Source organism: Conger conger, chromosome 5, assembly GCF_963514075.1.
Source record: "Conger conger chromosome 5, fConCon1.1, whole genome shotgun sequence".
In the NCBI taxonomy this organism is placed as follows: domain Eukaryota; kingdom Metazoa; phylum Chordata; class Actinopteri; order Anguilliformes; family Congridae; genus Conger; species Conger conger.
Genome location: NC_083764.1, coordinates 14,391,253 through 14,406,551, shown reverse-complemented (window position 1 = coordinate 14,406,551; position 15,299 = coordinate 14,391,253). Strand labels below are relative to the sequence as shown.

Below are 15,299 nucleotides of genomic sequence, written 5' to 3'. Positions count from 1 at the left end.
TTCCTACCAAAGGGGGGTGGCAAAATAAACTGGTAGTTTATAGCAGCCACTTAGATTTGCATGTAGCAGCAGCAAACGCAGATCGTAAGTAGGTACTGTAGAGTTAAATCCGACACCTGTTATAACTCGTAAACGTTCATTGCTTCATTCTACACCTACTGCACCATCGTAAAGTATTGCATGTAGAAGCTACAGTGTAATCTTTACAAGTATATTGCCACACCCCAGTGTGCCTTACTCCACCTCTTCCCCAAGCAAGACAAGACCACTTGTGAGCTTACCACATCATTTAGAAATGAGACCACCTCTCCATTTCCTTCCTGATTACACAGCCATAAGGTTGGCTGGACACCATCCAATAACTAACAAAACACCTGAACTAACAAAACGACTAACCCTTTCACCAAGGTTTCTCATGTTTTGTGACAATGTATTCACTGTTCGACCTTAGTGTTTCACATTGTTTGTATCATGTGTTTTAGACCAGTTTAGTTAATTGTTGATAAATGCCTGGATGTTTGTCAGTCAATTGTGAACTGTGTTACCGACCCAATGTACTTGACCTGTGGACTGTGAACTGACTTTTGTGCTCTCGAGGAACACTGGCTTCAGCCGCATCCTGAGACCACAGGGGGGATGTAGGGACTACAACTTCCACATTCCCACAGGAAAATTCTGCGACGTCCACCACGAATGACGTCTAACTTGGTTCAGCCAATCCCGTAATGGCGGGAGCAATAAACGGTCCCGTATAAGAGCAAGACACGTTCTTGGGACTTCTCTTCTGGCTCTTCTGCTTCTTCTTCTGCTTCTTCTCTTCGACGCACCCTTTTTGGCCAGTCGCTTCAGCTCATCTGCTCCGAGACTCGGACAGAGGCTGAATGCTGCACAGCGCACTACCAGGCCTACGGACACACCCAGTTACCTCGCGGTAACTACGTGGCCTATAGTGAGTGGAAATTGTTGTACGCGGAACGCTACATCAGTTTACCCCAATAAAGCTCAACAACGAAACAGCAACGAACTTTTACACCTGGAAAAGGACCAGCGGATCAGACGACAACGCGCTGCTAAGACGGGAACACCCCAGCCTGCGCATCTCTCCCGGACACCATTCACAGCACCATCGCCGCTTCTACAAGGACAGCATGTCTTTTGGATCCAGCAATGCGTATGGACTCAGTAAGAAAACAAACATTCAGGCATAGCCAGTGTTTAGTTTAGTCTTAACTGTTTTTGTGAATCTGTGTTTCAATATTTACCATCCAACCATTGTAATGTGTTTGGTTAGCTACATATATATGTACGTGAATTGATTCGCCGTCTTTTGCGCATATATAGAGTAAAACTACGCAAGTAGTCCCTTCTCACAGCTAACTCTAACTCATTACCACACCCAGAACTCTAGCGACACGCGCGCTTGCGCGCGCCACACACACGCACACACACGCACACACACATACCAAACTAAATTTCCTTACTAACTTCCCGTTAGTTTATCTGTTATGTGTTTGTATGTTTGTTTAATAAATATATTTTATTAAACCCCGGTGTCCGTTTTGGAATCGCATAGACATGAGAGCCGAGTTAAAGCAGTCTTTCGAAGAACTTCCAACCTTCAGGTTATCGGTATGTTTAATCATTAGTATTGGTTATTTTAATTATTAATTAAAATACTAAATTTGTGGTTAGATATTCCTGATAATAGTAATTTTATGAGACTGATTACTTTTTGCAGTTATACTGCTACACAACGTTTAACTGGCGCCCCGGTTTCGTAGAGAGTAAAATCCCTGCGTTATTTGGCGGCCCGTGCGAGGACCCTACATAATTTGGAGTCCCGTGCGAGGACCCCTACAGTGGTCATTTCCTAATGCATCAATGTCAGAACTCTGGTACACTGTTCATTTAAGGCTTCCAAAGCACATAGACCAGCAATAACTACTAATAGTCTACTACTCACACAAACTGCCACAAACATTTTTCAGACCCATGTCCAGTTCCATGTTTTCGGATCTCTGAACACACAACGCGTCAAACCTCTAAGTGGATAGGCTACAGCAGCTGAAGACAAATAAGTCTTATAAATATATAATATTAGTAGTGCTCACTGAGTGTATATACAGCAGGGACATGACATGCACAAGAATAAAATGCTGCATCATTAATCAGTGATTCGGAATACATTTAAAAATGAGTAATTCACTGTTAGAATAAAAATAAGGATGAATATAAGGTTATGGAAGGGTTAAGGTCAAAAGCTCCTGTTGTGGGAAGACAAAACACACATATATATAACATATACAACAAATGTGGTGGGCCGATCTGGGATCAGTACACCACAGGAGTGGAATGGCCAGTGCGCCGGCGCCAGGAGCTGGGGAAACTAATTTACGACGAATATTTCCCTATGTCGTATTTAATAGAGCGGCATCTTGGAGAGAGCCCGGGGGGAGAATCAGCACCAAGGCCAGCACCACCGGGGCGAGGCGCGTGTGGAATGCGACCACACTCCACTAACAATTTCTGATTAAACAGGCGCAGCTGGGCCGAATTCGAGGAAGAGAGCGGCGCCCTACAAAAGGCAGAACTCGAGCGCAGAGCGGGGCTCATGACGGAGGAGGAGATACCCGGAGCCAGTGTGGACGAAAGCCACTACCGAGCGATGACTGAACTCTACTCGAGAAAGACGTGGAACAATTTCGGGGAGGACCACGGGAGAGCCCCATGCTTGCGGAAGAAACATAAAAATCCCGGAATCACGTGAACATATCATTCCCGCTATAAGCCAGCTAACCTCTCCCTCTCTAACCCTAGACGGGATCACCCAAGACAGGCGACTAGGCTAGGAAGGAGGACTTCCGAGGCCGGGGAACCACTAGGATTGGACGGCCCCCCAACGGACAAAGACGGATGAATGCGGCCGCGTGAATTCCGGCTCTTTTTGTTTTTTCTCCCTTTTTGGGGTTCCTAATTTTTTGGCCACTCTAGGAATCACTTTTCTGCTCTGGACAATTGAGATGTGCCCTGAAGGCACTTACGGAAAATAAAAATACCCATTTTTCTCTCTCTCTCTCTCTCTCTCTCACTCTCACTCTCACTCTCACTCTCACTCTCTCTCTCTCTCTCTCTCTCTCTCTCACTCTCACTCTCACTCTCACTCTCACTCTCACTCTCACTCTCACTCTCTCTCAACCAGCAGGTCACCACACAAAACACACATATATATAACATATATAACAAAAACCACACATATATAACAAAAAACACTTATATATATATATATATATATATATATATATAAGTCTAGGGTGCCTAAGACTTCTGCACAGTAGGCAGAAGTAGGAAATTACAAAAGTAAAATCATTGGCTTATAATGATATTTGTTTTATTTGTACTCATGTGCTTTCATTTTTAATGTGTCATAATCTTTGCATTTCAGTTTCGTGAATTTTATAGATGTCAAAGATGTCAAGACATTTAAGTTAATGTCAAAGCGCTTTCCATTTTCATTCTGTGGACAGTTTTGCTCTTGAGGAATGGGCTTGAAATATTTTGCCAAAAATGATCATTTTGAAAGCTTTTCTAAACCAACTGTAAAAGAAAGCATAAACAATAGGATTACTTGTTGAATTTAAATAGCCAATCCAGACAAGTGTATCAAACAAAACAGGTGGAATAGAATAATTGATCAGTGGGTCGATTATGTTACACACAAAAAACGGTAACCAGCATGACAGGAATACCCCCATAACAATGGCCAGGGTCTTTGTAGCCTTTCGCTCCATTTTGCTTGAAGACATGGTGTTTCCAGGTTCTACGTGCTGACATGCAGTGCTGTGAATTGAGCGGGCTTGCTTCAGTGCAATGTGTAAGATTTTCTGATATATGGTAACCATAATGAACCCTGGTATGTAAAAAGATAGGACTGAAGCTATAATAGCAGATGTCTTGCTCTGGAAAATGAAACAGCCTCCAAAACAATGAAAGTTATTGTAGTAAAAATCTTCAATACCCAAAATGTTCAGTTTCATAAATATCATTCCAAACCCAATGATGAATGATAGGTTCCAACTAATCAGGATCATGATCAATGCAGTACAAGTGGTGATCTTGGTCCGGTAATGTAGTGGCTGACAAACTGCATAATATCGATCAATGGAAATGAAAGAAAGATTTAAAATGGAAACATTGGATAGCATTACATCTGTACTTGAATGGATTTTACAGAGTGTGTCTCCCAAGTACCAGCATGTCTCAATCGTGCGCACCATGCTAGGGGGCATGATGACTATTGCCAGAAGAAAGTCTGTCACTGCCAGAGAGAGGATGAGGTAGTTGGTTGGAGTCTGTAGCTGTTTGAAATGAGTAATGGAAATGATGACAAGGAGGTTTCCACACATGGTGAGAACAATGACGGTCATGAAGAAAATATATAGTGGAATCCGTATCGCTGTTGGGTAGGTGATCTTTGGACAAGATATATTCACAGACTCATAACAGAAGTATGAATGTTCAATCATCCCAGATTGACTGAAATTCATTATTTCAAGTGGCAAGTGACAAGATATAAATCCTTATAGTGGTTACACCTGTTGGAAGAAAAAAAAGGAGCAAAATAAGGTATATACACTCAGTGAGCAAATATATGCATAAACCAAGCAAACATGGTCAAGAGTTTCATCTGCTGTTCAGACCAAATGTGATCTAAGTGACTTTGATTGTGGAAAAATTGTTTGCAGAGAATGGTGTGAAAAACAAAAAACATCCATTGAGCAGTAGTTCTGCGGGCAAAAATGCCTTGTTAATGAGCGTGGTCAGTGTGGTCGAAGCTGTCAGGAAGGTGACGATAACGCAAAGAACTACACATTATAACAGTGGTATGCATAAGAGCATTTCTGAACACACAAGGCATCAAACCAAAAGTGGACAAAAGACTAATACGCCTAAAATAAGTAATAAATACCGAATAGAGGTCAGGTCTTTTGACTTTGAAAATGAAAAAGCAAAGGAGGTATTCTACTTCCAATTTGAATTTTGCCAGTGTTTTTCCGTAACCAAGTCAAAATGATAACATAAATGGTAATGCTATTGACTTTGATTCATGTATCCCTCGTGCCACAAAAAAAAAAAATGAATTGATAAATGGCCAATTGAATTATCATTACATTTTTGTGTTTTTTGATGAATGTGAAATGACTTTGCATTTTTAAATTGTCAGATAAAGTGCATAGATTCATTTAAAAATGATTCTCACAGAAATATGCTTCAATACAGACAGTCATTAAAAGCAAAGGAATTGCAACCAATTACCAAATATGCCAACTGTATTTCAGATTTTGGTAATTTTCTGACCAAAATGGGGAGACTATGTATAAAAGGGCTGTCATTTATACATGTATCACTAAATACAGTGGGTTAATTTATTTTGGGGGTTTTCTTCTGCAGTTAGAATTTTGTCCACTGGGAAAAAATACTAGAGTGGTTTCGACAGTAGGAGCAGCATTTCGGCCTGTAACAGGCGAAGAAGTCGTTTGTAGCAAGATTTCCCAAAATCCATAGTGGTTTAGGGTTTGCTTTTCACACAAACGGTGGAAAATGTGAACACTCTACTCCACAGCTGTTTTGAGCCCACCCTTGCCGGCCTGATGGACTTAATTTGCCTAGGCCTGAAATACCTTGTTTTCAGTTAAATTATTGTGAATTTATACATGGCAGCACAGTAGTTAACCAACAGTATGACAAAAGTGTTAATCATGTGTTTTACGCATCGATTTGCGCAATTGTAAAAACAACTACACAGTAGAGATTGGCTCCATTCAGTCTCATTCACATTTGGTTATGCTCATTACTTAACAATAGGGAGAATTTAAGCTTGTAGCAAATGTCTCCCTGTATATATGTACATAATGTTTACACGGCACATCAATGCATACATATTGTTTACTAGTCACCATAAATCGCTATTGCTAATAGGAATACATGCATTCAGTGGCCCGCCAAGCTTTGTTGGGAACTATTTGAAGCCTACATAAACCAGCTGACTGCCCTGGACCAGGTTAGCTGTCAGGAGCCTGGTGGCTGGGCTGGATTTGCCAGAGTTGGGTGGGGCTCGGTGTGCACATGGATCCACGCATATGACGTGCCGGCTGTCGGGTTTGGGGGCGTGACGCAGCTGTTTCCTGCTTGACTAATTAGTCAGGTTTAAAAGAAGCAGGTAAAGGGCAGACACGAGAGAGACGCCGGGGTTGAATGTTGGGTTCCGCGAACAGAATTTTAACTGATCGAGTGCATTTCAGTTTGTTGTGTTTGGTTTTCTTTTTCTTTTTCTGTTTTCTGTTTTGGTTTCTTTTTTTGTTGAGGCTGTCTCCCGCATTGGCGGTGGTTAGCTGGCTGACAGCCCCGGGAAATTGTGGACGCTACACAGGCGATACTGTTCGCAAGTGGGACCAGCGCTGGGCGATTCCGGTGGAGCAGCGCGGTGTGGAGCCGGACTGGTGCCGCGGCAAAGACAGCGCAACTTGGAGGAAAGACGCAGTGGGACTACACTCACCCTGATGAGGGCGGAGGAAACTGTGAGTCTTCCACGCGGCGGAAAAGCAACGGGCGGACCAGGACCAGAGCCAGCACAAGCTCACTCCCCATTGGAGGAACAGCGAGGACGCTGAGGGCGGACAGTGCGGCAGTTCCAGCGTGTAGTGGACAGAGTGGTTCGGGGCCAAGTCCAGCGGCCCAGAGACTTTAATGCGCAGCGGAAGACAGCGGAGGCCCAGCACAGCGGTGGGGGCCAACTACATCCCTTCTTTAAAGATTATTTGTTGTGTTGTTGGTGTGTGTGGAAGTGAAAGGTGTGAGTGCGTGTGTGAGACCCCGCCCGTGTTGGTTGACTTCCCCTTTGAGTGGGGTTTCTTCCCCCCCCTCCTGGGCGTTGGCTGGGTGGCAGGGGGGACCTGTGTGGGGGACACTGGAGTGCTGTTTGGTCACTGGGGAGTTTAGCCGTGATTGCCTTTGTGTATTGTGTGACTGGTTTATGCTCTACCTGTGCCGGGCTCTGGGTACGGGAGGGGGGGGGAGTGTTGGTGTAGGAGTAGTGGGGAAGTCGAAGGGGGGTGGGGTTGGTGCGAGTTGTGGCGTGCTCTGTGTTTTTTGAAATATTTAAAATAAAGCTTTTTGCACTTTACCTGCTTCGTCCTGAGCTCCTTGTGGTGGGTGGGTTCTGCATAAGAACAATAGGAACCCGTGGAGGGGGCGGGAGCTGGTGCTTTTCCCGCTCCCGACATAGCTGTGCAGCTAACATTGCCCTGGCGATTTATGGCAATTTAAAGTAACTGAGCTTTACCCAGGGTTAGCTCTTAGATTAGCTCGCAAAGTCTGTAAACTCACTTCATAGTACACCCCAAACTCCATACTCAACAGCTAAAGCTATATTTTGAAACAGAGGGTAGTTTATCATCAAACAGGTCATAGCTGGATTTTCCACCAGGGCTGTCTGCATTGAGAAAAAGAGACCCCTTACAAATAAATCCCATTTTTATCTGAGTTGTAGAATTGTTTCAATTAGTTAGTCAGTCTCATTAAAATAAAGTCCTTTTATCATTGTTTGAAATCAAGACAAACCTGGGAGAATGTTGGTTAGAGTAACTTCAAATCAGTCTATAGTACAACATTTCACATTGTATTGTATAAAAGACCACTTGCAAGAGATGGACAACACTCTTACTTGTTGAGAATCAATTTTATTGACACTGTGACACAGTGCAATACAGTAAAAAGAAAACATAACAATGCAGTGGAAACAGGTAGAAATAACCAATACATCACAGTATAGTTAATATATTCTTTATGAACTGCGAACATGCATTTATTGTGAACTGAAATAGCATGAGAAATTACAATACTACACATTTGTCCACCTGTTTCCCCTTCAGAATGTTTGTATGATTGATGACATTGTAGATCATTCCACATTCTGTTTACAAGCCTCTTCCATTGTAAGACCATTGTTGATTACAAGGACCACAATGGTGGCCCTCATTTCATCCGAGTCAACCATGTGACTTTGTCCTCTTCTGCCTCTTCCTCTGTTTTGCGGTCTTCTCCTAACCATACCACCACGCATCCTTACTCCTCTTGCTCTTGGATGAGCAGGCACTCGCCTCTGTTTGCCTAAGAAGGTTCCACCATGTTCAGAAAGTGTAGTACTGTAATTGTGTTGCCTCTGTGCCCTACAATAATTTGAATTATAATTGAAATTTCCCTTTCTAAGTAAAATCTAAGATTCACCTGATGAGCAATGTGTCAATTTAGCTGACGTTACATCAATACCATGTCACTAAAATTAAAATCTACTTGACATATTATGAAGATTAGATCTACCATTTTGCCTATTATGACATACACAAAGAGTAGTTGCACAGATGTCTTTGTAAGTAAAATTATTCAACAGAAAACAATCTATTCTGATCAGCAAGACTTATGCAATTGATAATGGGGCCAATTGTAGACAATGGCTAGATGCACAAGAATGGCAGAATATCCTGTGAAGTAGATTAAATGTAAATCCACATGAGAGCACTGTATGTTTACCTTTTCCTTAGAGTTACTTGGTTCAAACATTTTGATTTTGTTGCATTGGCATATTTCATTTATACACTGCAAGGTAACCTTTTGTGTTCAGTTGTTGTGTTTTCTGTTTGCTGTATCTACAGAACTGATTCTCAAAAAAGTAACATTGTTTTCCGTTTTCAAGTTGTCTTTTACTTACTGCGGAAAGAGAGACTGATTTGAAGTTACTGCAACAAATGTTTTGCCAGGGTGCACTGTCATAATGTCAATATGTCTAACCATGTTGTCTTGATTTCAAACAAAGAAAAGAGACTTTTCATTTTGATGCCATTCATTGAAACAATTATTTGATTTTGAAAAAGTTAAAGATTTTCAGTGAGCTATGTGCTTTTAAAGGCGAACCATAATGCTGTGCTGTATGCATAAAATGTTTTGACAAATGCACCTACAGTTATGAGAACATTAAAAATTGGCCAAAGCGATTGAGAAAAACTGTATTAAAAAGCCCCTGTTTTATAATCTCCCTGAAACAGATTGGAAATGCAGTTTAAGGTAAGTTATTTTCTGGACTTAAACAGCCAACAAGGTTTTGAAGAAAAACAAAAATGTTGTTAGAACTGACTGTATCCTTCATGAATAGATAGCTATATTATGCTGCTATTATTTTCAACGCTGCTTTATTATGCGGTGGAGAATAACGGGCATCAAATGCTTGAGTCGACTTGAACCTGTGACAGTACAGGTAGCAAAAGTATCTGACATGAACCTCAGCATTCTGAGCCACCAAACTGCCCTTTAACAAACTGCCTACTCACAATCGTCTTATCCTAAATTCACAAATAGTATTTTAATAGGATATAAGACTCTTCACAGTCCATTTTAATTTTCATCTTCTTTCGGGTAGGAATGTAGGAATGTTCTGCCTTGTCTTGGGATAAATTTTAACACTCCACCCGCTGCATGGCATCATTAACGACATTGTTCAAGTTATTTTCATAAGAACTGCAGTGGTGCTGATTTGCGACCTAGTCATTATGGTTTTGGGTGACAGTAGTGACTACATTGTTAGTTTTGTCGTTGTTTGGGAGACGCACCCTTGGACATAGCTACATATTCACAGCTTCATTTCAAATACAAAGTACTGGAGCAAGGAGCAAAAAATATTTTCTCAGGTATCATATTATATTTGTTTGTATATTATCTCAATTGTGCTTGATTTCATCAAAAAGTGCTACAGTAAAAAATAAAAAGGATTACCACTGAGCAGGCAAGCAAACTATAAAAAAAGAATATGTTATGATATACAGTATCAAGGATATTATATCTGCATTGCAAGTTAAAATGACTTAGCTTAAATATGTGTTGATGAGTACACGACTACATTCATGCCAGGGTTACCTGAACGGAAGTTTACTTCTGAAACATATTTCTTAGATATTTCTTAGTTTTAAAAGTCTCTCTCTCACCTCAGAAGTTAGTTGTTGTTAAATAAAAATCTTCAATCTTCAATCTTCAATCTTTGATTAAGGTTCTCCCAGGACATCCCTCAGACAGATGTCTTGTACAGCATCACTATAGGGATGGTTCGGTTATATACAGTTTACAGTCCCACAAAGCTCAGCTGTGCCTCTCCCATGATGCACCTGCAGTGTCCATGGATTCACTTTGGCCGAACAAACCACTAATGAATATAACATGATGGATTTTACAAATAACTTATTTTTGATTATTACAATGAATTTTCTATTTTTCTATAAAGAAAAAAACAAACTGTGTGTATTTCTTCATGAAACTTCTGAATTATTTATAATGAATATTTTATAATAATATAATATAATAATATAATAATATATTATAATTTTTGTTCTTATATTGGAACATGAATATGGTGGTGGTGCTGTGTTATAGCTTTGGTATGTATGGCTGTCTCTGGTGCTGGCTCTCTTGTGTTTGATAATGTAACTACCGACAGCAGAAGCAGAATGAACTCTGGAGTTCTGGAACAAATTCTTATGAACAAGTGAGATGAGGATTAACATGTACCAACATGATGGAAAGAGGTGGCGGTTGGGGTGGGGTGAGAGTGGGGTAGGATATTTTTCACAAGGAAAAACTGTAGAGGGGAGTTGCCGAAGACTGCCAGAGCTGCTGTTTGGCCTAAGGCTGCAAAGCACATGGTCACTGCGGGCTGCCACAAGGAGGCACAGCAGAAGTCTGGGTCGTGGAGAGGCTACGTACTGACATGGAAAGACTTACACACTCTGCTTTTCCTCAACTCAGTTGAGCTGGTCAGCAGCAGCATCGGGAAGCGAGAAGCAAGCAAGCAGACAGGTATACCACTACGCAAGCATGCAACTATGCTACTCAGGCGGGCTCCACTAGGCACATCACACCACACTGTGGACCTAGTCCACCAGCCCACATAATTACTGTGTAGGCTACATCACTGAAAGTTTCTGCACACACAAGGACATTAGTGTTTATTTCCCCGCTTGTTCTGAATACACCTAATGTTACTTGTCAGTCCCTCAGTGAAAAAGCAAAGAAGCTAGGTTAACTAGCTAGTTACATTCTCTAAAAGTACATAAAACCTTGTGTGACAAGCCAATTTGATGGCGCAACATTTTGCTGTGGCATTGCACATTAAGCTATTTTTCTACATTTTGCAGTGGCCTGTATGATTTGTCATTACACAGTAGGCCTACATTAAGGCAATGAAAGCTACATAATGTGAAACATTTTATATTCATGCACTTTTGAGAATACATTCAGTGCATAACAACAAATCAAGGCGAGGGTGGCATTGTTTCGTTATTAAAATATCTTGGTACATATTGGGGTTCATGATCACAACTATCTGAACAGGTGCTCCTGGACCTGTAGAATTTCATTTCTATAATTTCATATATATATAAAAAAAAGTCCACCCGCCATATTTCAAATCTATTCCTACATAAGTTTCACCAAATGCAGTACCATGTAATTCCAATGGAGGGAAGAAGGGTGAAACCACACCAGAGAAGGGACTTGTGCCCCCTCCAGCCAATGCCAATTTCCTTGATGGCCAATTTGACTGCCAGCAGTTCCCTATTGTCAATGTTCGAGGCATCCACTTCCACAATAAACTGGAGGGTGGGATCCTGGTGAATGAGGAAAAGGGGCTGTCGTGAATCGCATCATGCAGGCAAGGAACACCTGGTTGACTTCCTCTTGATGGAGGTGAGGATAGTTAGAGGAGCGGCGATGGTGCTGTAGTTGCGAATTAATCTGCTGTAAAAGATGGCAAATCTCAAGAAGCGCTGCAGGTCCTTACGGATCTCAGGTGGAGACCATTCCACTTCCTGTGATCTCCTTGGGGTCCATGCAGATGCTGCCCGCAGAGACAATATACCCCAAGAATGAGGAAGTGGAACAGTGGAACTCGCACTTCTCTGCTTTAACAAATAGGCGGTTCTCAAGAAGGCGATGGAGGACCTTGCGGACATGGGTAATGTGTTCCTCCTTTGTTCTAGAATGTATCAATATGTCGTCCAGGTAAACAAAAACAAATGTATTAATCATATCCCCCAGAATGTCATTGACAAAGTTCTGCAAGATGGCTATTCCCAGCGGCCAGTAGGAGTATTGAATGCCATCTTCCATTCATCCACCTCTCGAATGCGCACAAGATGGTAGGCTTTGGGTAAGTCCAGCTTGGTGAATATACTGGCCTCCTGCAATTGTTCAAAAGCTGAGGCCATGAGAAGAAGAGGATAACAGTTCTTGACGGTGATGTAATACCACGCCTGCTAGTGGCCAACTCACTCAATGGCCAAAGATTGGCTGACATCACCAACACTAGCATCCCCCTGAAACTGCTCATCTCCGGTCCGCTGGGTCCATCTTGGTCAGAACGTACTGTTAGGTACCATTCAGAAGACCCAAACACAGACCAGGGGATATTCAGAAAACATTGTTTATTCAGCCCAGGTGAAAATCCAGATAGTCAGAAAGACACAGACATCACAGGCGAAGACGAATGCAATGAAATATGAAAAATAAACTGAGGATCAGACAATGAAAAATAATAAATATACAGGAATAACAATATAAACAAACTGACAGAACTCAGGAACATAACAACAAAAGGCTACATTTAACATAAATGATTCAAGATATATTGTTTTTTAATGCAAACAATAGATAATGTTACTTGTCAATTAATTCAACAATGTGTTTCATGAATTAAGCCAAATGGCAGCTCATATAGGTGCACCCATGGCTAATTCTGCTTCTGCCTTGAATGATCCATTGTGGGAAGGCAGAACACAGGCGGGGCTGGGGTTTAGTAGGGTGGCTTCTGGCATGAAGGCTGCCCTTCTCCTATTCATTCTGCAGTGCAGGCAGTGTAAGTGCCGACCCGAAGGCAGCATTTCAAAGGCCGCAATGAGAATGTGTGTGGGGTCTGTAAGGATCTGTAAATAGGCTGCACTCCTGGTTCGACACCCCTGGTGTAGAGGATAAGGAGCAGTGGTGAGAGGCTAGTGGAGGTTTGCAGTGAACATGTACCTATTATATTAGATATACTATAGATAATATATCTAATCATTTCCACCACACCCTGTCATTAGCATCACAGCCAAATCAGTGGTGAGAATGACAAAAGTTAAATCATTGGCTTATAATGATGTTTGTTGTTTTATTTATTATGTACTCATTTGCTTTCATTTTTAATGTATCTAAAATTTTTTATAGATGTCAAGACATTTAAGTTAATGTCAAAGCAGGAGCTTTCCATTTTCATTCTGTGGACAGTTTTGCTCTTGAGGAATGGGCTTGAAATATTTTGCCAAAAATGATCATTTTGAAAGCTTTTCTAAACCAACTGTAAAAGAAAGCATAAACAATAGGATTACTTGTTGAATTTAAATAGCCAATCCAGACAAGTGTATCAAACAAAACAGGTGGAATAGAATAATTGATCAGTGGGTCGATTATGTTACACACAAAAAACGGTAACCAGCATGTCAGGAATACCCCCATAACAATGGCCAGGGTCTTTGTCGCCTTTCGCTCCATTTTGCTTGAAGATGTGCTGTTTCCAGGTTGTACGTGCTGACATGCAGTGCTGTGAATTGATCGGGCTTGCTTCAGTGCAATGTGTAAGATTTTCTGATATATGGTAACCATAATGAACCCTGGTATGTAAAAAGATAGGACTGAACCTATAATAGCAGATGTCTTGCTATGGAAAATAAAACAGCCTCCAAAACAATGAAAGTTATTGTCGTAAAAATCTTCAATACCCAAAATGTTCAGTTTCATAAATATCATTCCAAACCCAATGATGAATGATAGGTTCCAACTGATCAGGATCATGATCAATGCAGTACAAGTGGTGATCTTGGTCCGGTAATGTAGTGGCTGACAAACTGCATAATAGCGATCAATGGAAATGAAAGAAAGATTTAAAATGGAAACATTGGATAGCATTACATCTGTACTTGAATGGATTTTACACAGCGTGTCTCCCAAGTACCAGCATGTCTCAATCGTGCGCACCATGCTAGGGGGCATGATGACTATTGCCAGAAGAAAGTCCGTCACTGCCAGAGAGAGGATGAGGTAGTTGGTTGGAGTCTGTAGCTGTTTGAAATGAGTAATGGAAATGATGACAAGGAGGTTTCCACACATGGTTAGAACAATGATGGTCATGAAGAAAATATACAGTGGAATCTGTATCACTGTTGGGTAGGTGATCTTTGGGCAAGATCTATTCACAGACTCATAACAGAAGTATGGATGTTCAATCATCCCGGATTGACTGAAATTCATTATTTCAGTGGCAAGTGACAAGATATAAATCCTTATAGTGGTTACACCTGTTGGAAGAAAAAAAAGGAGCAAAATAAATTCATAAAACCATGCAGACATGGTCAAGAGTTTCATCTGTTGTTTTCACCAAATGTCAGAATGGGGAAGAAATGTGATCTAAGTGACTTTGATTGTGGAATAATCTCAGAAATCTCTAGAGTTTGCAGAGAATGGTGCAAAAAACACAAAAACATCCTGTGAGGAGTAGTTCTGCAGGTAAAAATGCCTTGTTAATGAGCGAGGTCAGAGGTGAATGAGCAGACTGATCGAAGCTGACAGGAAGGTGACAGTAACGCAAAGAACCACACATAAAAACAGTGATATGCAGAAGAGCATCTCTAAACACACAACGGATAAAACCTCTAAGTGGATAGGCTACAGCAGCAGAAGACCAAAAAGTCAAAAAATAAGTAATAAATACCTTATAAAGGTCAGGTCTTTTGACTTTGAAAATTAAAATGCAAAGGAGGTATTCTACTTTCTATTTGAATTTTACTGTTTTTCCATAACCAAGTTAAAATGACACCAGAATTAGTCTTGCTCCACCAAAATGGGGAGACTATGTATAAAATATGTATCACTGTAATTTATATGTATCACTTAATACAGTGGGTTAATTTCTTTTGGGGGTTTTCTTCTGCAGTTTGAATTTTGTCCAAAATACTTGAGTGGTTCCGACAGTAGGAGCAGCATTTTGGCTCGTTTGTCGCAAGATTTCCCAAAATCCATAGTGGTTTAGGGTTTGCTTTTCACACAACCACCACTAGGTGGCAAATGTGAGCACTCTACTCCACAGCTGTTTTGAGCCCACCCTTGCCGGCCTGATGGACTTCATTTGCCTAGGCCTGAAATACCTTGTTTTCAGTTAAATTATTGTGAAT

The 15,299-nt window shown here is 41.1% G+C and overlaps 2 protein-coding genes across 2 annotated transcripts; both read right to left on the bottom strand.

Annotated features, from left to right (window-relative positions):
- Positions 1-3,509: 3,509 nt before the first annotated feature.
- On the bottom strand, positions 3,510-4,547 carry LOC133128809 (trace amine-associated receptor 1-like). Its single transcript, XM_061242618.1, has one exon. The coding sequence runs from the start codon at positions 4,542-4,544 to the stop codon at positions 3,510-3,512; it is 1,035 nt and encodes a 344-aa protein (XP_061098602.1). The 5' UTR covers positions 4,545-4,547.
- An 8,797-nt stretch (positions 4,548-13,344) lies between these two features.
- Positions 13,345-14,379, bottom strand: LOC133129241 (trace amine-associated receptor 1-like). The gene has a single exon (XM_061243193.1). It carries the CDS (start codon positions 14,377-14,379, stop codon positions 13,345-13,347), a length of 1,035 nt encoding a protein of 344 aa, XP_061099177.1.
- Between the last annotated feature and the right edge of the window lie 920 nt (positions 14,380-15,299).

What these genes read in the sequence shown, in the direction of transcription:
- LOC133128809 (XM_061242618.1), bottom strand. Translation starts at nt 4,544, where the DNA reads ATGAATTTCAGTCAATCTGGGATGATTGAACATTCATACTTCTGTTAT.
- LOC133129241 (XM_061243193.1), bottom strand. Translation starts at nt 14,379, where the DNA reads ATGAATTTCAGTCAATCCGGGATGATTGAACATCCATACTTCTGTTAT.